General features: G+C 39.7%; 1 protein-coding gene across 4 annotated transcripts; it reads right to left on the reverse strand.

Annotated features, from left to right (window-relative positions):
• Positions 1-509: 509 nt before the first annotated feature.
• Positions 510-25294, reverse strand: LOC149845171 (cyclin-dependent kinase F-4-like). Of its 4 annotated transcripts, XM_089997496.1 has the most exons (16): positions 24783-25294; positions 24616-24684; positions 24435-24524; positions 24192-24330; positions 22671-22773; positions 22542-22594; positions 22377-22443; positions 21927-22035; positions 4822-4887; positions 2650-2718; positions 2496-2556; positions 2229-2345; positions 2020-2051; positions 1856-1937; positions 1566-1696; positions 510-995 (listed from the first exon to the last, which is right to left on the reverse strand). In XM_089997496.1, exons 2-15 carry the CDS (start codon positions 24667-24669, stop codon positions 1692-1694), a joined length of 1047 nt encoding a protein of 348 aa, XP_089853622.1. In that variant the 5' UTR covers positions 24670-24684; positions 24783-25294; the 3' UTR covers positions 510-995; positions 1566-1691. The 4 variants fall into 4 exon arrangements, with proteins under 4 accessions (XP_089853622.1, XP_089853621.1, XP_089853620.1 ...); XM_089997495.1 differs by having other exon boundaries at positions 1566-1937; positions 22542-22588; XM_089997494.1 differs by having other exon boundaries at positions 1566-1937.
• Positions 25295-25478: the final 184 nt, after the last annotated feature.

The raw sequence follows: 25478 nt of genomic DNA on the forward strand, positions 1-25478 counted from the left end.
ACAAGCACGGCAATCATGAGATCAAAATCCCGAGGGAGCAAAGCCAAGAATTCAACCGCATAAAAACAGAAACGCAGCTCCAACGCCACCCGAATCATGGTTTTGCTTAAATTCCTGCTTCACCTTGCCAACTGTTCCTCCACAGGTTCCGTGCAAAATCAGTTAAATAGCCCACCATGCCCATTAAGCACAGTTTTCCAGAACCCAGGAGATCTCGATATTCAACATTTTAGGCTTGAAGATCTGACAATACGTGAGCCTATTCAAAATTAAGTTTTTTTTAAAGATGAAATAACACTATCGTTTTGTTTATGATACGGAGAAACCACCACTGCAATTGGAGACCTAGTCACGCTCGACCTAGCCTGCCGCTTCACTGAAAAGGAACTCCACGGCCTTCAGCAAGATAAGTCGAGAAGCTCTGCCATAAAGGAACTCGACTATAGATGCATCGCCATCAAATATCAATCACCAATAAAACGTTCAATAGCCCATTGGCTAAATCACAAATGTAAGCGCTATTGATTTATTAACAAGCACGAACTCAATAAAGTACAAGTGTAGCAAAAAGACACCGATATAACAAAGTACCAGTGATTCTTCAACAAGCTTAGACGGCAGACAGAGAGGGAAAACGTCAATAGCCATATGATAGCACCAAAGGTTAGCCAGACTGTTGTTGCTAAAGGTAACTACCATATACACACGACCGTGCCTGCAGAAGAGCTATGTACCAAGTGACAACCAAATACCATCGGCCTCTTGCCGTCAACCCTCAACCTTCCTGGGATAGCTCCTGCTGAGATTTGCAGGGATCCCTTGAGCCCGACTGAACAGATCAGGCTGGCTGTGCCACCCACTAGCCTTAATTGGAGGCCTCACCGAACCTCCTGGATGCTTCTCAGAGCCAAACACCGATTGGCTTGTTCTGTTCGCTTCATTGGAAGTTGCGTCAGATACACCTCCCCGTGCACTTCCATATGAGCTAATGTAAGCTGCAAGGAGATGACAGAAAACTAGTTCAGAATGTAATTCTGGGCATAAAAATGTTCTTTTTACGTGAACTTGGTACCCCTAAAAAGCTCGTATACTGGCATGTGGGAGCTTCCCCAGTAACCTTTAGTTGAAAGCAAAAGCCTAGCTATGGCACAAGGATACGTCACAAACGTACTCTTGTTTACAAGACAAGACACAGTTACACTAGACGCATGCCAGACGCATGCCAGACTGTATTTTTAAGATTTATATTTTAATATTTTTCAGTTAGTTGTGGTGTTTTCCTTAGAAAGTTGGAGTCATACATACATAAAAACATGTGTGCGCGCTAGGGAATGCGCCTGATTTATTTCCACACATCACTTTGCCCTAGAGACTTCCCTTTTCTATCTTGTGAGAGATAAACTAGCCTGGTTTAAAAAACTTTTTCGTGAGATAAATTGGATCCTTCACCACTCCAACCGAAGAATATGATGCATAAATGCAGAAGATTTATTCAAAGAAACCCCACTAAGAAGCCTCATAATTTGAACGAAGACAATGCACCCATATTAGATAGGAACTCACACCCTTAACTGGGCTGTTTCTCATTGGTGGTCGGTATCTTGGCTGTCTAGATGCATTTTTGTTGGATTTCTCAATTTTATTCTCCTGCAAGGACAGAGACTTCCCTTTTCTATCTTGTGAGAGATAAGCTAGCCTGGTTTAAAAAACTTTTTCGTTAGATAAATTGGATCCTTCACCATTCCAACCTAAGAATATGATGCATAAATGCAGAAAATTTATTCAAAGAAACCCCACTAAGAAGCCTCATAATTTGAACGAAGACAATGCACCCATATTAGATAGGAACTCATACCCTTAACTGGGCTGTTTCTCATTGGTGGTCGGTATCTTGGCTGTCTAGATGCATTTTTGTTGGATTTCTCAATTTTATTCTCCTGCAAGGACAGACGATAAACAACAAATCACCTTGTGCACCAAAAGTTTTAAACAGCAATATTGAGGGGACTCAATCCTGACATGGTTATCAACTTCCGACTTTCGCTGCACACCTGGAGAATTTATAAATATCAGGGTAAGATAGTATTCTGAAAATAAGGATATGCACACCATCACGAATGTAAAGAAAAATAGAAAGCAGTAGTTGTCTCAAAATGTTTGATCAGATATGCACACCATCACAACTAACAAAGAAACAAGAAAATTACAAGAGTTTCAAAGTGAATCACCAGAATTCAAAGCATGCATCTTTGCTGTAAAAAAGTTGGCTGAAAATTTTGCATTATTAGGCAGACTCTCGACCACTTGTTTAAAGCTCTTTTGCTCCAAGGCAGCTCTCACCATAACTAATGCACCATTTAGTGAAAATGAAATGAGCATGTGCAATCATGCACACATAAGCACACAAACACATGCACACAGAGACATCAGAACATGAAGGTCCCTGTTTTTCTACTTTTTGGCATAAGAAGAAGGGACGTGGAATAGCGACTAACCAGGAGGCATCTTAGGTGTCACTGCCTTCACTCGAAGTGAAGGAGGAATATAGAAGCACAGCTGAGAGAAAATGTTAGCAGTTAACAGCCTGAACTGAAGCATAATATGTGAACGATTTAAATGTTCTAAAGCAAAAACATGAGTGAGTGAAACCTGGAAGAAAGAATGCTGAAGCACCTCTGCTGCTGTTGGTCTCTTCCTTGGGTTCCATGAACAAAGCAACTGAAAACATTCACCAACAAAATTTAATGATCTTATGAGCAAGAGATAGCACACTAAATGCACATCAAGGCTTCAGGGTTCAAAATATTTTCTGATGGATACACTATGCACACCAGGATCTCTTCCATTAAATCAAATCTACTCATACAACTGTGAAATGCATCCAACTCTGCAGAACTGAAGCAGGCAACTGACTCCCAACTAATTATCTTTTAGTAAATATCTCTTAAGAAGAGAAAACTAAAGAGAATTGGACAACTATACCCAACAGATCTGCATTATAATTGTGAGGCTGAATTCTTCGCCATGGCACCTAGCTCCATAATGATTAATGAACTTAGGCAAACCAACAGGTTGCTGACAACACTACCCAGACATGAGAGCTACTAGCCATTTTCTATAAGAGGGATTGCCATCTTTCTTGCCACAGATCTTAGCATCAATGACAACGTTCACCACTTTTTTTTTTTAATAATAACGCTGGGATTAGGCAGACCCCTACCTGTGGATTAAAATGGATTTTGTAACAACTTGTACATCAAAAAAGAAAGGTGTTTGCATATGGAGAGAGGAACAAAGATTTGCATATGGTTTTTATTGATTTAGAGAAGGCATACGATAGAGTACCTAGGGACGTTCTCTGGTGGACAATGATGAAGAAAGGTGTTTCTCTCAAGTACATTAGTATAATTAAAGATATGTATGAAGGAGTAGTAACCAATGTCCGCACTTGTGGAGGGGTGACAACCAATTTTCCGATAACGGTTGGGTTACATCAAGGATCTGCTTTAAGCCCTTTCCTATTTGCGATAGTGATGGATGAGCTTACGAGATCAATTCAAGAAAATGTACCGTGGTGTATGTTGTTTGCTGATGATATTGTTTTGATTGATGAGTCTAGAGCTGGGGTTAATGCTAAGTTAGAATTATGGAGACAGACATTGGAAGCTAGAGGTTTTAAGTTGAGTAAGAGTAAGACTGAATATATGGAATGTCGGTTTAGTAAGCAACGAAGTAGTGATGGGAGTGTAGTGAAGCTTGGTGAGCAAGATATACCGGTGAATGATTATTTCAAATATTTGGGATCCATCATTCAAAAGTATGGAGAAATTGATGGAGATGTAAATCATAGGATAAAGGTTGGGTGGATGAAATGGAAAAGTGCTACTGGAGTGCTGTGCGATCGTAGAATGCCATTGCGGTTGAAGGGAAAGTTTTATAGGACGACTATTAGACCCGCTTTACTATATGGTACGGAATGTTGGGCTGCCAAGAGACATCATATTCAAAAAATGAGTGTAGCTGAGATGCGGATGCTTAGATGGATGTGTGGAAATACAATAAAAGATAAGATTCAGAACGAAGAGATACGTAAGAAGGTAGGTGTTGCACCCATTGAGAATAAGATGCGAGAGAATCGTTTACGGTGGTTTGGACATATTCGGCGAAGGCCTAATGATGCTCCAGTTAGAAGGTTGGAGAAATGGGAAAATATATTAGTTAAAAGAGGTAGGGGTAGGCCTAGGAAGACTTGGATGGAGATGATAGGAAAGGATATGAATGCTTTGAACCTCACCGAGGACATGGCGTTGGATAGAAATGATTGGAGGAAAAGGATTCATGTGGAAGACCCAAAATGAATTTCTTTTTTGGTTCATATCGCTGACCCCAATTGTTTTGGGATGAAGGCGTAGTTGTTGTTGTTGTTGTTGTTGTACATCAAAAAAGGCCCAGTGGTTTAAACTCAACGCCATGGTCTCAAACAAGCTACTATATAACAAAACAGAACTGGCGGCAAGCAAATATAAAGGTGTGAGAGACTCATATTACCACATTACACTACATAGGTATCCCCATCCCAACCCACTCTTAAGCTTGGAGTAGACACATTTTAAAATTACATATCTCATCAAGGTAAGCCAGCTCTAGTCATCCGACGTAGCTTATAGGAGGAAAATAATTCAAAATTCAAAGAAAAGAAGCAGAGTTTTATGTATTGCAAGAATTAGAAAATTCAACCCAAGTTACCATAAAAGAGAGAGACATTATGTGTTGCACAAATGTAAAAAGGAAAGACCTAGTCTATGTTTGGATATTACTTACAGATATGAGATTGATGGCATCTTCACTGACCGAAGGTATCAACACTGAGAGATTAGCACTCACAAACTGCAGAATACCAGGATGAAAAATAAATAAATAAGCAAACAAATTAAGCAATAAGTGTGTGGGAATTAAAATACAATGTCCAAAAAAGGAAGAAAAAGAATATTATTGTACATGGAGAATCCATTATCATTGAATCTTTCACTTCAACTTTCATAAAGGAGTGCATATTTTTTAATACTAAAAGGCCCCTTTATGTTGAGAAAAAAAATAAAATAAAAATCAACATGTTTTGTGCCAATTATATGTGGGCAACCCATAAGACACCTGTAATGAAATGAGCTCCAAGATCATCAACAACGAACACTTCAAGGAGCTCCAACCAAATATTGAAAATGGACACTCTCAAGAACCAAGAGAAGCTCATACACGAATACCCAAAAAGGGTATTTCAGAACCAAGAGAAAACTGAATATTATTGATAATAAATCACACCCAAAAAACTACAACATTTGGAGGGGGAAACACCCCATATACACAATAGAGAACAAGAGTCGTTGGGCTCCAACGGCTCTAAATAGAGCCATTAGAAGCCCAACGACTCTATGTATTTGACTTTAGTCAAACCTTTGACTAGTCAAATACAGTCCAAAAAAATAAAAATAGGAAAAGAGAAAAATGCCTATACAAATAATACTAAAAAGAAAAACAAGAAAATATCTTGTAATACATTATTTAACATTCCCCCTCAAACTTACGGTTGGATAACCAAAAGTTTGTCTAAGAGAAAGTGAAATCTAATAGCTACGAGAGGTTTTGTAAAGAAATCTGCCAATTGATATTCTTAAGAAACATAAGGAAGATCAATCCTGTCGTGTAGAAATTTATCTCGCATATAGTGACAGTCCATCTCAATGTGCTTGGTTCGTTCGTGGAATGCCCGATTGCTAGTAATTTAAATAGAACTTTTGTTATCGCAGCATAGTTGTGATGTCCTTGTACTCTGAACACCCATGTCATGCAACAACCTCCTTAGCCAAACTACTTCCATAGTGATTGTAGTCATGATTCTGTATATTCTGCTTCAGTTGATGAGAGAGAGATTTTTTGTTGCTTCTTGCACTTTAGAGAAATTAATGATTCACCTAAAAACACACAGAAACCAGTAGTTGAGTGTTAGTTATTTGGATATCCTCCCCAATCAGTGTCAGTATAAGCAATTAAATCTAAGGAGGAAGAAGCAGACAAGAGTTCTCGAGAAAGAGAGGTTTTAATATATCTAATAATACGTAAACCAACTCCCATATGAATAGTGGTAGGAGCATGCTGAAATTGGCTTGTTGTGTGAACGACATGCACAATGCCAGGTCTTGTAATGAAGAGATAAGACAGTGCCCCGACAAGTTGTCTATAAGGTGTTGGATTTTCAAGTGGTTCTCCATCATCAATCTTCATTTTGATATTTATAACTTCGGGAGCGTCGACCCTTTTCTCATCGGAGATACCAGACCTGTCAACAATATCTAGAGCAAACTTAGACTGACTCAACAAATAGCCTCTAGAAGAATAAGCAACTTCTATACCAAGAAAGAATTTTAAAAAACCCAAATCACTCATTTCAAAGTGTTTTTTGAGAATTTTTTTAATATTTTCAACTCCATGTTTATCACTTTCAGTGATGATCATGTCGTCGACATAGAGGAGAAGGATAATAGTATCTGCATCAGAAATCTTAACAAACAAAGTTGTATAGTAAGACAATATTGAAAACCAAAATCGAGCATAACTTAACTAAATTTGTAAGCTTTAAGGGCTTGTTTAAGACCATATAGAGTTTTATTTAAACGAAGAACATTTCCTTTGGGAATATTAATACCAAGTGATGGTTTCATGTACACTTCTTCGGCTAAGCTTTCCATTAAGAAATGCATTTTTGACATCCATTTGATATATAGGCCATTTTTTTATAGGGGCAATAGCCACTAAGGTTCTAACTATGGTCATTCTAGCGACTGAAGCAAAAGTCTCTTCATAGTCTATTCCATATTCTTAAGAATAGCCTTTGGCAACTAATCTGGCATTATACCTTTCAAGAGTCCCATCACTCTTGGTTTTAACTTTGTACACTCATCGACAACCTATAGGATTTTTGACTGGTGGAATATCTTGAATAGTCCAGGTATTCACCTTTTCTAAGGCATTTAATTCCGTTGTTCCTTTGTTACAGCATAGTTAGAAGGTTCTATGTAGGAATGTATTAGTGCGATGTAAGCTTGATGCTTAGGTGAAAAAGACTTATAGGACACAAATTTTTCAAGAACTTTTAACACTCTAGATGACTTTCTCGTTTGTATTTCTTATTCTTCTTCATTACTAATATTTTTTCGAGGGCACATGGTTGTTCTAAATTACCTCGCCTAGAGTATTAAATACAATCTTGATTATCACGAATTGACTTGTACTTATCATGTCATCTTGATCTTCTTGGCTTGCATCAATATCACACTCATCAATCTTTGGAACTAAATCCAATAAAAAAGAATACTCATCTATTTTCTTAGGGTTCTCACTTTCAAAAACACTTTTCTTTTCTAAAAAGGATACATTTCTTTACACATAACTTTTTAGTTTTAAAATCAAAACATCTAATAGCCCTTTTGATAATTTGTGTATCCTAGAAAAACACAAAGAATAGCACGAGGAAAGATTTTGTCATTTTTGTCAGAAAAAACAAAACACTTGCATCCAAAAACTCTTAACCTAAAATAAATCTGGAATTTGTTTGAAAAGTTTTTCAACAAGAGATATATTTTTCAAAGAAGAGGATGACATTCTGTTAATAAGGTAAATTGCAGTTAGAGTAGCTTCAACCCAAAAAACTTTAGGTATTTGATTTGTAATAATTAAATTCTCTATAATATGCCTATGCTTTCTTTCAACTAAACCATTTTGTTGAGGGGTATAGGGACATGATCTTTAATGTGTGATACCGTATATCTTTAAATAATCTTTAAATTCTTTAGACAAAACTCTCTCCCTGAATCAGTGCAAAAGATAAAAATATCATTCTTGAATTGATTTTTGACTAGGTTATGGAATATTTGAATGAAAGTGTGCAAAAACTTCAGATTTATGTTTAAAAAAATAGATCCAAGTATGTCTTGTAAAATCATCCACAAAAATTACATAATATATAAAGTGACCTTTTGATATAACAGGTGTGGGTCCCTAAACATCCAAATGTATTAACTCAAGTGGTCGTGAAGAGATAAAGGTTCTTTCTTGAAAAGGTAATCTCTTCATTTTACCAAGAATATAATTTTCACATGTAAAGTTTTCAAATTTATAAAAAATTTAAACTGGATCTTGGATACACTAGGATGGCCAAGTCTCTTATGCCAACATTACAACACAATGTATTCTTGGGTATTTCCAAAAAATTCATGTAGTATAAGTCTCTTTCTCTTTGGCCTTTCTCAATCAGCTTCCTGGACTGACAATCCTGTACTTGACAACCATGAGTGGAGAAAAAAACATTACATCCATGGTCAAATAATTGAGAAACGGATAAAAGGTTTAGGTTAAGTTTAGGAATATATATAATTTGTGGAATACAAAATCTTTTTGAGCTTTGAGAAATATTTTCAAAACTTTCTATTCCTTTTATCTCAAGAGATATTCCATCAACGGTAAAAACATTTGACCCACTTAAGTTATGATATTCAGATAACATATCAATGTTTGGTGTCATATGAAAAGAAGCACTTGAGTTAAGAAGCCAAAGAGATTTACCAGGATCGGAGATGCCGAAAAAAGAGACTGCAGCTCTAGTGGATGAAAAATGCTCCTTTGAATAGAGGTTGAAGTGTCTCCACTAACTGAATTAAGGACATGCTTCCAATGGATGGTTCACTGGATTCTTGTGGTAGTCCAACAGAGACAACCTTTTTTTCATAAGGCTTCTTCAATTTCAGACAATATGTTTTCACATGTCCCGGTTCACGGCAATAGTAACAAATTACTTTCCTTTTTTCCAACTCATTTCATTGTTTCTCATCATTTGTCCTCCCATAGTGTACAGGTTTGTAGGTACGAACATAGTTTTCCGGTCTAGATACGGCTAGGACCGAGCCATCATCATACTTGGAGATTCTCTTTTTAAGCCTATTTTCCTCCCTGCTTAATTCTTCTATCGTGTCTTCTATTGAAGGCACTTTTCCTCGACGAAAATGAACGAATTTGGTTGATTCAAACTCCGATCTCAATCTATTAATAAATTGAAAGAAGTGCTTCGTATTTATTTGATTTTGACGAAGTTCTGTCTTGCGGACAATGTCATTTTGGCTCAAGAAGAGCCAACTCTTCCTATAATTCAGACAAGCTCGAAATTAGCCTGAATCGATCCTTGGCCAATTCAGAAAGAACCGATTCACATGTCAATCCAATCCAATTTTTAAAATCTTTTTTAAGGGGTTAAAAACATTATTTAATATTTTTAATTTTTTTTTGTTTAATAACCCGTGTCATCTTTTGGTAAAAAGTTTTTGATTCGCAAATGATTCATTTTGTTCGATTCAAGGGATTTTTTTAAGAGACTGATTGGTAAATCAATTTTAACTACATTGTCGAAAAGCTATATAACATGGACACGGCAAAACCAGTGTTGTATTCTACAAAAGTCAACACTGGTACTGGGCACAGTGTGGGTATGCCACGCGTTGGGTCCCATATTGTGCTAGGTCTGGTCAAACACAGACCTGATCATTTTGCGTTAAAAAAAAGGGTCAACCTCTCTCTCTCTCTCTCCCCAAAAGCTCGAAAGGGACTAAAACCCTACCCTCCTCGCTTTCCCTGGTCTCGCTCTCCCCCCCTCTCTCGTTTCGCCTCTTTCCCTGGTCTCACTCTATCCTCTCGATTCACCACTCTCTCATCTCTCCCCTCTCTCGATTCGCCTCTCTCATCCCTCCTCTCTCTCGATTTCTCCTCCTCTCTCTCTCTCAATTTCCCCCTCCTCTTGCTCCATCAAGAGAGAGAGAGGAGAGATGAGAGGAAAGGAGAAGAAGATGAAACGAGAGAGAAAGAGAAAAAGAAGAAGAAGAAACGGGAGAGAGAGAGAGAGATGAGGGAGGAGAGGGAAGAAGAAGAAACGAGAGAGAGGGATGGGGAGGCGTACATGCTTCTTTCTCCTTTTTTTTTTGTCTGTCGGTGGTGAGAGAGAGAGAATAAAAAGTAAAGAAACAGAATTTATATATATACAAACTGGATTGGATCCAACCCGATTTAAAGTCCAAACAATAAATATAGTCATGTCTCCGTACTCGTAATTTTTTAAATCGCCATGTCATACCCTACTTACCCATACCCATGTGACAGCCAAAAAGTAAGAAAAGAGTGTAGAAAGCCATCACAGACAATAATTCAATGACAAAGTACAATCAGAGAAGAGTGTGGGGAAAAGCACATGCAATCTGTGTCACTCTCACCCCAAGGAGGTTGGCATAGTGAGGTGGGGCGTTAGCTGCTAGATGGGCAGTCAAGGTTCGATTCCCATGGGCGTCACTCCTCTGGGCAAGCAAATGCGTAGCATAGGCACTGGGGGCAGGGGTCCAAGGCTCGGAGTTTTACGCAGCTGGCACAATGACCGTAGGTATGGCAGGTTGAGCCAGCACGACCAGGTCTTCGTGCCTGGTGCGATTTCTTCGGGTTATAAATCCAAAAAAAAAAAAACTGTGTCAATCTCTATGGGGAAAATCTTTGAAAAATCACACCAGGCATCTCCTAAACGGGTCGTGCAACTGCTAACACATTCAAATATACCATGCATTATTCCCAAGTTCTTTTAGAATCCATTTGTGTGTTCCTGTTATGATTTCCACAAAGCAGGAAAAGCAGTCGGTGTCAATCTGAGGACTGAGTTTTTTTCTTTTAGATGCACTCGTCTTCCCAACACAATTTCTGTAATAAACAAAAAAAATGTTGGATCGGGTCGGATCCAGTTTTGGACCCGGCCCGGATCCAAAGGGGGGACAGGCAGTCGGGTACCCCGACCGTCTCTCCCGTACCTTTTAAGGTCGAGGCAAGGGAGGTGAGGGAGGTTCACGAAACCCCTCCCTCGCTGTCTCTCTCTCGCACCGCCTCTCGGTCTCTCTCCCCCGATTGACTCTCTCGTCTCTACACCTTCTGGAGACCCCTGTCAACCCGACGTCGACGCTGCCGCCACCTGCAACCTCCCTCCAACGCCGACGATGCCACCGCCGGCGACCACCAGGTACGCACCTCCCCCTCTTTCGTTCGCCACTCTCTCTCCTCTCTACCTCTCCCGTCTCTTCTCTCCCTCACCTCTCTGTGTGGCCACGGGAGGGGTCAAAACCCCTCCCTGTGCCCCCTTTTAGCAGAGGGGAGGGGCACGACACCCCTCCCTGCTCTCCGTTATGGTAGGGGAGGGGGGCTAAGCCTCCTCTTCTCTCGTTACGGCAGGGGAGGGGCTGAGCCCCCTCCTTGCTTCCGTTACGATAGGGGAGGGGCCGAGCCCCTCCTCCCTGTCCCCTTTTTTATGTGCCAGTAGGGGCCGATGGCCCCTGCCTTTTTGTTGTGCCAGCAAGGGCCATCGGCCCCTGCCTTTTTGTCTGCCAGCAGGGGCCGATGGCCCCTGCCTTCTTGTTGTGCCAGCAGGGGCCATCGGCCCCTGGCTTTTTGTTTGCCAGCAGGGGCCCCTGCCTTCTTGTCTGCCAGCAGGGGCCGATGGCCCCTGCCTTTTTGTTGTGCCAGCAAGGGCCATCAGCCCCTGCCTTTTTGTTTGCCAGCAGGGGCCGATGGCCCCTGCCTTCTTGTTGTGCCAGCAGGGACCATCGGCCCCTGCCTTTTTGTTTGCCAGCATGCCTTTTTGTTTGCCAGCAGGGGCCGATGGCCCCCTGCCCTTTGTGCGCGAGCCTATACCCTTGGCCCGGGAAATCTTTGGAAGCTACATTGTGATGGGGATAGATCATTACAATTGTTGGTCTCCAACGAGGAATTCCTAGTAAGCGTGAGTCATCTGCTCGCATTGACTACATCCCTCTTTTGGCAGCAAGGGTCATTTGGCCTTGCCCCATCCTTTCTTTTTTCAAGGCAATTGGGACGGTTGGCCCCAACCCTATTTATCGGAGAAGTCGAGCCTTCTCCTTGCTTTGGCTTTTGTCTGGGTTGCATGTTAATATCGCATATTTGCAGCTACGACGGATCTCACTCGCGCTCCGCGACCCGAGCCGTCAATCGTGTACATCCACAGACGTCAGCAAGCTTGCAACTCTCAAAGGTAGGGGAAGATTGCACAGAAGACTTTAACAATTGAATTGAGTTCAATATACTAAAAAGGACAATTAAATAAATATATATGCATATATATATATATCATATATATTTATACGAGTACTGTAAAACCCGAAAATTTTTGCTACCAAAATTTTTGTTTATATTATAAAATATTTCAAATTATGCAAATTGGGCCTAGATCCACATTTCGGATCTAGGACCCATAAAGGGGGTAATTAGGATTAATTGATTTAAATCTCGATTTAATAATAATAATAACAATAAATAAATAAAATTTTAAGTTTTTAAAATTAATCCGAGGATCCATAGTTGGATCCATTTGGATCCAACTTGTAGATCCATATTGGTTGGGGTCGGGTTACGAGTCTCGGGTCCGGACCCGAGCCGCGCCCTGTAGCAGCCTTTTTAAAAGATAAGGGGCAACCCGATAAATCCTTAACAAAAAAAGAAAGGGGGGCAAGGGGGGGTTACGCAGGGCGTAACCGACCCCGCACCCCTCGGCAAGGGAGAGGGCTTGGGGCCGATAAAGGGGGGAGTGGAGAGGGGGTCTCGCCCTCTTCACTCAGCCTCTTCTCTCGGGCTCTCTCTTTTCCCCTGTCTCTCTCTCTCTCTGTCTGTGTGCGAGCACCGGTGGATTTGGAAGTCGCCGGTGAACTACGGCAACCCACAGGCCACGACGAGCTCCCCTGTCACGGCAGCAGCAAGAAGCGACGCTAGTCGGTCCTGTTTCGCGTCCCCAGCCTTCGATCACCGAAAGGATCGCCGGATAAGGTACGGCTCTTCTTGGATTTGGGTGAGGAATCGAACCTGAGTTCGATTTTGGGTAGTGATTTGAGAGGTGGGGTTCGTAACGCCCGGAAAATTATGAGAAATTTGGGGTTTTCGGTAGGGATTTCAGTTTCTTTTCTTTTGCTGTATTCAAGCAGTGATGGGGTTTTGGTGAGGCCCTAAATCGATAAAAAAAGGAGGGGGGTCTGATTTAGGAAAAAGGGGTTTGCTAACAATGAATGGGGAATTTGGGGGTTTTCGTTGTAGACCTCATCTAGTAAACCTATTGAACGATTTTAGGTCTAAAATTTTTCCTTAAGGGTTCCTATTGTGGGATTCTCAGTTTTCGATTTTTTAAGGGGGAAAAGTTTTGGTAAATCCCACAATGGAAACCCCAAAATCTTTGATTTGGGGTTTCGGTTGTCACGAAGGAGGGATTTGGGGATGATTGACGAAAACCCCAATTCAGCCGATTTGGGTTTTCTTGATTAGGAATCGAGGTATATGCTTATGAAAAAAAAAACTGTCTAATATATACTTGTTTAATATATCTGAGATGCCAGCCATTCTTTGTTATAAGAATACACAGTGTAATGAGTGTAAATTTCAGTATATTAGCACATCTAGATATACTTGTTTATGTCGATAACATGTAATACTTACATTCTCTTGTTTTGAGGAAATGGCATTAGTACCCATTTTGGATTTTTTTTATTGTTGCATCACAACATTGACGGTCAGATGTATGGGTTGTACACAACCTAATGAAGAAAGAGTTCAATGACAGTTAATGGGATTCTGCTCTATGTTTCAGAATACATTGATTATCAGTGTTAAGCATAAAGATGTTCAAAGTAATTACATACTGTACATTAACTTCTGTTTATAGTTTTAAGTACATTGATAATGTTTGAATTTTTGGGGTATTAACTAAAATCAATTGTTGCTATATACTCACGGATATGGAGACTTTTCTGTAAGTACATGACAACCAAATTGGGTTTAATAACATAGAACTGTGACTCGGTATGGAGCTTGTACATGGAAAATAGAAAATTTTTCAGTAAGTGTAAATGACATTGCATATCAGAACCATGTATTGTATATCTGCCTGAAATTTTATTTCCAAATTATAGCATGATGAATACTGTGGATTAGTGCACCTCTGTACACGAAGATTTCTTGAATGAGCATGCATTCTAGCTGCATAATTCTAATGCTAAATACATATTAGGCTAACGTTCAAATGTATATTAAGCTGCACTTTTTTTGAAGTTTAAAGACATATTAAACTACATATTTCTGGATATTCAAATGTCTATTAGAATGCATATTTCTTAAAATGTTTGAATGCCTGTTATTTCTAAGAAGGTTATGTAACTGCTATTGTTATGATTTTGGTACTCGTGAGTGTGAGCATGACTCGGGTACTAGTTTTCTTCTTGAACATGTACGCTTGATTAATATGTGAAATTGCACATGTACACTTACATTCAAAGGAATGTGCATTGGTTAATACATGTATAGGAAGTAGCTACCAAACATAGTGAAAGTGCATATGGTTGAGTAATTACATGTACATGTTTGGGTTTATATTTATATGAATATATATGCATTTGACACTTTGGCTTAGTGTATGAATAAATACTACTTGGGTTTTATTGTGTAATGCATTGATGGCCTAAATGGACCATCGCCGGCCTAAAGAGCCGTGGGTTTGGTTTTCTTTCACATATATTTTTAACTGCATCACTTAAACCACATAAGATGGTTTGGCACATTACTACATTGTTCTAGTTGATTATACGGGCTGGAGATCTGTAAGGGTCCCTGCAAGGGAGGATGCGGGGTTTTCACTTTACTTTTGCATATGGTGTTGCAAACTTAAAGAATTAACTTTAATAAAAAGAATAAGAACAGTGTAATATACATTCTGAGATATCTCATCTGCAGTATGAGAATCTTAGATATTCGGTCTTGGGGAGACTGTGAGGATACAAAAACTCCGTGTGTTGTAATTTTGCCCCCTGAACCCGATATTGAGGTTCTTTCTCCTGGCCACGGTTTTAGGGAGAGTCCGCCACTTTACCCGGGAGTGGTGTGTTTGACACAACTGTTGTTTATGGTACCAAGGAAGTGACACTTGGGGGCGTGGGGTGTCCCTTGTGTCCCCGACATTAAATGTGGAGGTCTAATGTTCCAAAGGTAATTCGGTCGAGGGCTAAGTTGGAACCCAGTAATAAAATACAAATTGTGTGTTAAGCTACCCTGGAAACCTACTTGACCTCGGGGTTTGTACCCGTTTGGTGTATCCGCGGGCAACGATAATTAAAAAGAGGAACTTAAGGTTGTGTGCATTTAATAGGGCATGCATATGGAAAGATGGAACTTAAATGAAAGATAACAGAAGAAATCATGCATTGCACATAATCATGCATTTTTCTGTTATGCATTAGATCATGCATGTTTGAATGATTCTTGATATCATGATATGGTTTGGTGGTAGCATATGAGTTACTTCGTGAAATCAAGCTGCAAGGTTTGATTATTTAGTTCTTGATATATGGTACTGTTTTACTATTCTTGACTGGTGAGCATATGCAATTGTTGGTAGTCATGGATATTTGAATGTTGTAAACTTTATATTTGCACTCACTCAAATCATTGCATGAAATCTTATCCATGTTCTTTCTCTTACCTGATGTCTTTAGAAGTAGTTGTGCTCAAAATTTTGGTTCTGGCACCCTACTTTGTTGGTTTTTCACAGGATATGGTGAACAGTGAAGTTGGACATGCATCTGGGGATGGATGAGAGTCATACTTGAGCCTGACCGCTTCAACAGAGGATAGAGTGGATCTTTCTTAAATTCTTCTTGCTTCTTTCCAGTTGTCGCTTTATTTTCAGTTGAATAAAACCTTGTCTTTGAAATTTTTTTACTCATTAATAAAAGAGTTTTAGTTGGTTGATATGGATGATGATTGCAACTTCGTTTGTGGTGGTTGGGCTATCCAATGGAAAGTGGAATTGTGAGGATCCCAGATCTCTAGGAAGGTTTCCGCATTGAAAAAAAAAATATTTTGCATTTTTAAAGGGTATAGATTGGGGTCGTTACAAGTACGCATTTAACTCAAAGACGCGGTTTTGCGATCCTTGTCCTTTACTTTGCCGTTGCGCATCGCGCACAGGTTTTGTGTTGCACTCCTGTTTACAGTTCCTTTACTTTGTCTTTGCGCATCGTGCAAAGGTTCTGCGTTGCACTCCTGCTTACAGTTTTTACTTGCCGTCGCGCGTTGTGCGAGGGTTTGCGTTGCACTTCTGCTTACCGCCTTTACTTTGTCGTTGCGCCTAGGCCCATGCTTTTGCAGATGACGTGCAAGTTCTTGCTCTTTGCGTATGCCTTAAAGGCATCCTCGTGGAGGATGCAAGAGACATCTATCACTCACTCTTGTGACAAGAGTTCAGTTGGGAGCTGGCGATACACCTCCGTTTAAGGAGAGGGATACCTCGCAAAGATCCTGGCTCTTCGAGTGCGCAGTCCTGCAGAGTCGACTTGAGATTTTAGGGAGCTGCGCAAATGCAGCAAAGACTGCTCCAAATCGAAGCATTTGGAAGGATGTGACTGCGCAAGTGCGACCTCGAACAACGCTAAATGCAAAATGCTGTAATCACATAAATGGCCTCACATTCGCCTTCACAGGCAAGATGCTCGAGTGGTTTAAATACCACATCATAGAATGGGTCGTTAGTTAAGCAACCCCTAACGCACCCGTTCACTTCTGGTTGTCTGTCAAGGGAGAGGACAGATCGGTACAAAAACTCCAATGGACAGGTTGTTAACAACCACCCCACGGGCAAAGATCCGGCCTCCCCAGTCATTGGAGTTAGGGGATAGGGGCTACACAAGTTAGCTCAACACTTCTGCAGAAGTTGGATGCATCCGTGGCACTGCTTTTCAGCCTCTGAGGAATCCTCTCTCGGCTAATGTCGTCCCCTTTGGAGCGGACTCAACTAGCTATTCGGGTTATTGAAAATACATAGAATAACAGACGCCCGAACTAGTTTCTACGTTTTGCCTGCGCGTACCCGCAGGCCAGTAATTATCGAAACATAAGGTCTGTTCACACTGGTTGTGGGTCGTGAGATTCGCTTGCACTACTGATTCGCTTGCACTACTGATTCACTTGCACTACTGCTTCGCTTGCACTACTGCTTCGCTTGCACTACTAATTCGCTTGCTTGCTCGATAGCTCAGTATGTTACTCGTTGAACTGTGCACGCCTATCAAGGCGTTACTCTAGTTGGTTAAACTGCTTACGCAGTTCTTTGCGGAGTAATAAGGAGTTTCTCATACTAGTTAAATGCTTATAATAATAGGATTATACCAGTTGCTACATATTAGCATGTGACTTGCTTTATCCTTTGGTCGAACTGTTTGGTGCTTATTGTAGCGTAGCACTTGTTGGCTTGCATCTCTTATGATTAATGTGATTGCATACAGCTCGTAATCTGCGAACTGGTGGCAACTAGGATTGATGTTGCCGTTTGTCTTATAAGCTGCTTACATATTGTGATATAACTGTTGCCGTATGATTGCTTATGAATGGCTTGTGATGTAATGGTTTATGCCTTACAATTAATTTAATTACTTGTCGATGGACTGAGCCATTTTATGGTAATTATATGTTTTACGAGCATTGTTATGAGTGCTTGTCTTATTCAGTTGTTTTGTTTGACTGACGGGTAGAGTTAGTTACCCTTCGCCCATAGAATCAACTGAATTGTCATATCTGCGCGTTCTCATGTGTCGTTTACACATGCTTTAAGGCCTATTTGAGGATTGCAATATTCCTTGTAGCAATCATACAATGCGTAGGATTATATGCTTCTGCGTAGAGTGATACGATGCATATTGCTGATATACATGCTTGTGCCCATATTGTGGCTACTGACATCTAGAGCAGTCAACTGTTCGGAGCAGTCGATTGTATAGATGCGTGTATCACTGAGTGGGGTGTCTGTTGAGCACCTGATCTCCAAAGGATTATCTGCGAGGGCGTGTATGATCAAGACCAGGTACCCGGCTAGAGTGAGAGATCTTTGTAAGGATGTACACTGTCGACGAATGGGTAGCCGCAAAGACGGTGAACTCCTGTGAGGAAGTGTATGGTCCAAGACCAAGTATACCCTCTAGGGCGGTAATTCCTTGTCAGGTCGTATATCTCCCAGACCGAGCGATCCGATGTGGATCTTGTGTTTTTGCTTACCATAGAAAGTTATGGTGAGCTGTGACGATCTTCTGAGATTGTTTGTGATAGCCAACTATGAATTCATAGTTTCTGCTTTCTGTTTCAGCATGATTACATGCAGGACTTATATGTGAGAATCAGATCGTCAGCGATTTGAGTTAGTGATTATGTTTTAGACCTTCTACGGAAGGGTGAGCTTTTCTGAGGAAGTATGATGCTTTAGTGCGTCATAACCGGTGACTGTTGGCCGTGTAAGGCCTTGAGAGATGGGAATAGATTAAGGTTGTTCAGGACAAAGCGTTTGTTAAAAGTCGTGAGAGCGACCAACGATGTCCTGATACTGTTTTAGTGCAGAGACCTCGTTCTAGGAACGAGAACAAGCTAGTTGTATGGTGGTTCATAGTCTACGATCAATTGAATCGTATGCTGCGTTTGTCAGTTGAATTGCTTACTTGCTTTGAACTGCTTACTGTTTGCCTTGCTTACGCGCTTGCACTCCTTACTCGCTTGCACTGCTGACTCGCTTGTATTACTTACGTGTTTGCACTATTCACCTGCTCGCATTGCTTACCTGTTTAACTGCATATCTGCTTTAAACTGTGTAACATACTGAATTAAATGTACTTAATTCAGTTTCATGTTAGCCTCTCTTGTGCACCTACTAGTTTTTCGCGAAACTAACCCATTCTATGGGTACAGGTGATGATTAGGTACACCACATGCGATGGCGCGATGGCAAGATGACTTCAAGACTTCTTCTTCCTGCTCTTAGCTCGCGTCCTGGACGCTTGGGTTTGTATCGGATTTCCCTTAGGATATCCGAATCTTGTGAATTTTGGTTCTTTTAGCTAACGTGCCCAAAGTGTTCAGCTTGCCTTATGATTTATCAAAAGAAAATCTTCCGCTGATTTCATAAACAAACTCTGAAGGAAAGAGATATTTCTAGTCTCTTGCCTGTTTTTCTGAAAAGGTTCGCAAGTTTGAAATTTGGGGCGTTACAATTTCCCTCAAAGAACCCTAAACTGATCCTCCATAGCAGGCCATATAATGCTTAAAACGAAGGGTCAAAAGATGTGACACAAGTGTCCCAACTATCGACTCTCAAGCGTTCACGCACATTAATCAATGAGACATTGACTTCTAGCCCTACGTTATCAATTGTATTTTGTAAATGGTTTTTGATACTGTCAAGAAAGCAAAAATAACTGCTCCAGTCAAAGCGCCCTACCCCAAATTGCCTTCTTATGGGAGAACTGATACCTAAAGTTCCACAAGGGATGTGTAGCGAGACTCATCTGAAAAAAGTTCAGTTTATAGAGTGCCAAAAGTTCCACCTAATTCATAAAGCATCCTTTAGATTCCATTCCACCCAGTGGATCCAGCCAACTTTAACCTGATACTGTTAGTTAAATGCCGGTTAACCATGACTAGTGTGCCAAACAAAACAGTTTAGTTACAGAGGAGTTTGGGGTTTTGTTTTGCACCTCAACTTGTTTCTGACATACACAGCGAACTTTTGTTTCACCAAGATTGGATAGTAAAAGTTTGATTTGCCCCAGTTTTTGTGGCAGGTTATGAAGTTAAGCTCCTACCTTATTTAGATATTTGGGATGTTTTAGTTCCTGCAAAACTCACATCTTAAGCAAAACCAATGCCTCCTGAAGTTCTGCATGAGGGGTTTGCACCACCACAATGTCTTGTTAAGTCTTTCACTCGATCCAAAATTAGTTTAATTCTTTTCAATCTTCTTGACTCCCCACCGTCCTACCATTGCCAGGCTCGTATACCCTGGTGATTGCCTTTGTTTGGTTTTCCCTACTCTCCCAGCTAATGAAAAAAGGGCAGAAAGGAAGATACTCATAATCCATGAGTCACCAAGAGTTTTTTTATAATTTTTTAGTATGATAAAGAGGCACGTGAGATCTTGTACTAGTATTAGAGACAGGTCTTCAAAGAAAGACGGGGGAGCAGATCCCCATTCCGCTTCCAAGGACGTCTTTCTGGCTAATTCTATCCAAAAGAGTTACTTAAATATTATAGATAGGACAGGTTTTGGCCTCTAGTTTGCTGCCAATGGATTCCCGAAAGTACTTATCCCCTCTCACCATGAGCTCCTACCTTTTCCTCCTACAGTCTCTGGCCAAGCAACTAGGCTTAACTAAAGAGTTTCAATATTTACAAAAACTTGTTTATTGAAAAAATACCTTTTTTGCATCTAATAAAGACATGATTATTAAATCAGCACATATTTGGGTATTCTTGCCGCTTCTATGAGTCGTTTTTTTACATATTGTTTTTCAAATTTTTATTATAATATGTTAATGTACTTTTTGTCCATGATGCAGCTCAAAAAAGTATTATATCTCATGATCAAACCTCTCATTGAGTACTGTGCTTTACCATTGTCATACTACCAATAATATAACTTACCAATATCTTTCACATCTAACCATAACAAATGTGAATTACAAATTCATTATGTACACTTGCACAATCAACTCTAACATTTGTTTTCTTTGACAACTTCTGCTTCTACCATTGCTCATCTAATTTATCTCACTTAATTCTCCTCAAACTCTTGGCCAAGTAATTGATAAACTCCTTCTAATTTAAAAAAACATTGCTGAATCTATCTCAACAACAGGTCCAGTTCAAACATGATTCAAAAACTTAATAACCACCTTGGCCCTTAAACTGGACTATACTCTCAACACTAACTTTCCAGTCATACTTTGCCATAAAAATTTCAAAATAATCAAGAAATACTAGACTCAGGAAAAAAAGCACAATTTCCTTCTATGATGTCTTCCAATAATATCTGGGAGGAAAACATCTTATCAGTTCTAATCTATGTCACATAGGTGCGGGTGCGGCGATGCGGCACTTTAAAAAAATTTGGGTGTGGGGGTATGGGAGGGTGTGTATATATATATATATATATATATATGTGTGTGTGTGTGTGTGTGTGTGTGTAGAGAGAGAGAGTTTGGGTCTAGATCAAGTGCGGATCTAGACCCACCCCTTTTCATAAAAAGGTGGGGTACGAAACCCCTTCTCTCTCTCATTTTGGGTTTAGATCAAGTGTAGTCCACACTTGAACTAGACCCACCTTTTTTAATAAAAAGGCGGGGGCACGAAACCTCTCTCTCTCTCTCTCTCAAGTGGGTTTCGACCGAAAGGGCCTCTCTCTTTCTCTCCAGCAGATTGATGAACAGGAAGAAGAAGCGGAGGTGGTAATTGCTCACCGGTATGCTCTCTCTCTCTCTCTTTTGTCTTCTTCCCTCTCCTCTTCCTCTTTCTTCTTCTTCTTCCTTCTCTTTCTTTTTTTTTCTTCTTTCTTCTTCTTTCGCTTCCTCTATCTTCTTCTTCCTCCCTATTTCACTGACATAAAAAAAAGGTCACGATTTTTTAATTGTCCAAAACGGACTCGGTCAAAGTTGATCGAGTCTGTTTTGGACAAATATAACCCTGGGTGCGGCACCCAGTTTAGTGAGTCCCTGTGACATAGGTTCTAATGGAATTTTACAACAATAAACTTCAAAAAAGAAACATTTAACTTTTATATTATCCCAAGCATTGCAGCAGACCAACTGAATGCATGTGGTATTGCAACTTTGGAAACGCACCCATCAACAAATCTCTAGAACACGAATCTTTAAACGAAAAGCACATTAAACGTTATATATAACACCAAATAAGCAAGTAAAGCACGTTCAAAAAAATATAAGAAAAAGGAATGATATATATTGGCATGATAACATATAGTCAGATCTTACATGTGGAAACTGGTAGTTGATTGAATCAGCTAGTCGTAACCCATCTGCCCAGGTACTTTGATTTGGACTACCTATCACACTGCATATCTTATATATTTCATCTGCTTCACTGTAAAAAGTTTCACAAATATGTCATCCAAAAATTATCAAACAAATGTATCAATAAGAAACCAGGAAAGTACGGTGTTTATAGCATCAAGACACAAAATAGGAACAAAAGAAACAATTTGTTAAACGCATTAAAATGTTTGAAGAACAATTGACCTTCTAAACAATCTAGCGTTTGCCAAAAGGCATAAGCAGCTAAGCCATGTTCTTATGAACTCAAATTGTAATTATAAGCTACAAAAGGACTGCAGAAAAAAAATGTGCATGCATGTGCACTTGATAATCTGACCCAAAGTGATCAATTAACAGTGTATACATTTGCTATGCTATCAGTAAGAGTACCTTGAACCAGGAAAGAGAGGATGAAGAGTAAACAATTCAGACATGATTGCTCCCATCGCCCACATATCTATAACAGGATTTGAAGAATATGCAAACACACTCAATATTGTGCTCAGTCTAGAAGTTTAATAGGAACTTTCCAATTTGCTCAGATGGCAAACTCACCAACTGCAGAGTCATACACAGACGACTGGAGTAGAACCTCTGGTGCCCTATACCTAGATGACAATAAGCTGGTAAAAAACAAAGAGAACAAACACAAGAGCAGAAGCATCGAAGTGTGGCAGTCATTACCATCGAGTTGAAACATATTCTGTATAAGGTGGCTGAGAGCAGACTTCACGTGCAAGACCAAAGTCAGCAATCTTGATTGTATCTTTTGTAACCAAAAGATTCTCTGCAAGGAAAAGATAAGTTCCCTCACTGCTTTTATTGAAAAGAAAACCACACACTTTTAGTCCCCTGAGCTACAAAACCTTCAACTACAATGACGTAGACCATCCCAAACACAAATCGAACATTACAACAAAATAGTAGTTTATAAACAAGCCATTTCATCTCTTGACCATGAACCAGGGAACATCATTTTTAAGGGCTTTCGCATATTTCTGTTAGTATAATATATAATCTTGCAAACAAAATTAGTATACCTGATCCTATTTATAATTAAGCAGCACAATAACATCTCCACTGCTATTTCTGCTCTTGACATATGCATAGCCCAAATTGATGAGAAACAACACCTAAACATCACCTAGAAACACAAACCAATTTAATTCTTAACTAGAAAACCTTTGAATATCTGGAAGATAAAAAAGTCAGTATGATGATCTCAAAATTCGTTAGCACTATTAAACAAATTAGTGTTCTCTTGTTAACTACCCCACCAAGGTGTGCACCCAATGCCAATATTCACCTAGGCAGTGTGACAGTTCCTAGGTCTCCTAGCTTTAAAACTGCATAGCCAACTGTGACTACCTGATGTGATGCATAATTTCTTGGGAGTGTTTTATTTCCCTGGGTTAGGCCATTTATGTACTGAGGGTGCAATGAAACAGTCAATCCAATCACTGATTCAAACACTAAAGCAAAACTTTCAGTTAACAATCAGAATTTCACGTGATTACCATCACAGCGAGAAAGCAAAAAAGACTCTTCATATCCTCACACAGATGCATTATCCTCTGATGTCATAACTCTAAACACTATGAGCATAACTCCTGCTGCACATCACAACTCAAGGAAAATTTTATTAATTCTCCATTTGTCATGCTTAGAGATGGACCAAATTTACAGCAGATTTGATTACCATCGACATAATCAACTCTAGCATTGCTACAGGATAACAACTGCTATTTCAGCTAATACCATTATTGCATCTTACCACTCCAAACTTTAATTCAAAAAACTTTCAAAATAAAACCAGAAGGCAACATAAGGCGTAAGCACAAAATATTCAAATCAGACACAGCTAGAACACAGTCAAACAAACCTCCTATAGAAAAATTTCACACCATTTTATATCAATCACTCCAGTCATACTATATTTTTTATGTATTTCAGTAATTCCTAACCACCAGGAAAAATGTTTTGTGAAGACAAAATAATAATCTTGCTTCAGGTATCACTCATTCAATGAGCTTTAATTGATCACTCTCAATCCCAGATATACTTATTAGCAGACTCCTACAATACGGTGATCTTAAATGATGGGGAGTGCAAACTTTCGTGAGGAATCGCTGCAGAATCAGACATTCAATAACCAACAAGTCATCCATTTCCTTAAAAATGAACAAATGCAAAAGGAAAATTCACCTGGCTTAAGGTCTCGGTGAAAATACCCATGCTGATGCATGTAAGCAAGGGCCTGAAATAGTTGGAAGCACCAATTTCGTACTTCAGCCTCTGAGAATAACTTGCCTCTATCTTTCATAAGCTGATACAGGTTGAATTCCTGACCATAAAATAAATGACATGAATTAGAAGATGGTTTGCACTTTCCTGATTGATCAGAGGAAAAGCCAAAAGCAGCACAGCAGGGACCACAGCTGAATATACCATGTATTCAAACACAAAGTACAGAATATCGTTCTCTCTGATGACTTCCTTAAGCTTTACAATATTTGGATGATTCATCTTTCTCAGAGACTAGCATTAAAAAGAAAAAATGACAAATGTCAGAGAACATATACAAAAGTGATCAACAAAGTAAATAAAGGCAAAAGACATCTTCATATACCTTAACCTCCCGCAGATTCATACATTCTTCCCATGAGTAATATTTTCTTTTCATTTTCTTCACAGCCACCTGCAAAAGGAAATTTTGGAATTGCTCTCAAATAAATATTTGAGGTAATTTCACACAATAGAATAAATTTTGCTACAAAACCTATGTAAAGGACATACAATTTCGCCTGTTTGACGGTGAATAGCCCTCCAGACACTCCCAAAAGTTCCATCACCTACTTCCTTAATAAGTGTGTACCAGCAGGTCCAGCCCCCTTCAGATCTTCCGCAAAATATTCAGATAGTTTATCCGACAATGAAAATGTTAAAGACATCAAATCAAATACTACTAATATGGATACTTGTCCATTCTGGTCAGTACGAGGTATTGGAGATAGTGGCTTCCAGATGTCCGCGTCACTTTTATTCAAGCTTACTATCCTATAGACGAATATTTGGCAGCTCTGCAGAAACTTATTCTAAAGGTTCAAAATGAACTTCCTAAACATAAAGAGGAATATAAACAAGTTCGCCAGGGAATCCAGTATCAAGTATGATTTGTAGCAGGAGATATATAAAAGTCCAAATCTTTTCTGACAGGCTTAGGAGCCTCATTCAGTGGAAAAGACTCCCATAAGAATGCCCCAGTATGCAAATCAATGTTGGATATCTCCAAAATTTCTGTAAAGTACACCATCTTGCACCCTGCCTCACAATCGATGAAGACGGGAAAACTTCTTCCAGGAAAGTCGACTGCCTTGAACCTCAATGAGGACTATGCCTAGCACATATTCAACCTGCAAATCAAGCCCGCATTAAACTAGATTCACTTTTCTTAAATAACTACTGAAGTGGAAGCTCCAATATCAAACAAGT

Source organism: Nuphar pumila, chromosome 2, assembly GCF_984573655.1.
Source record: "Nuphar pumila chromosome 2, dmNupPumi1.hap1.1, whole genome shotgun sequence".
In the NCBI taxonomy this organism is placed as follows: domain Eukaryota; kingdom Viridiplantae; phylum Streptophyta; class Magnoliopsida; order Nymphaeales; family Nymphaeaceae; genus Nuphar; species Nuphar pumila.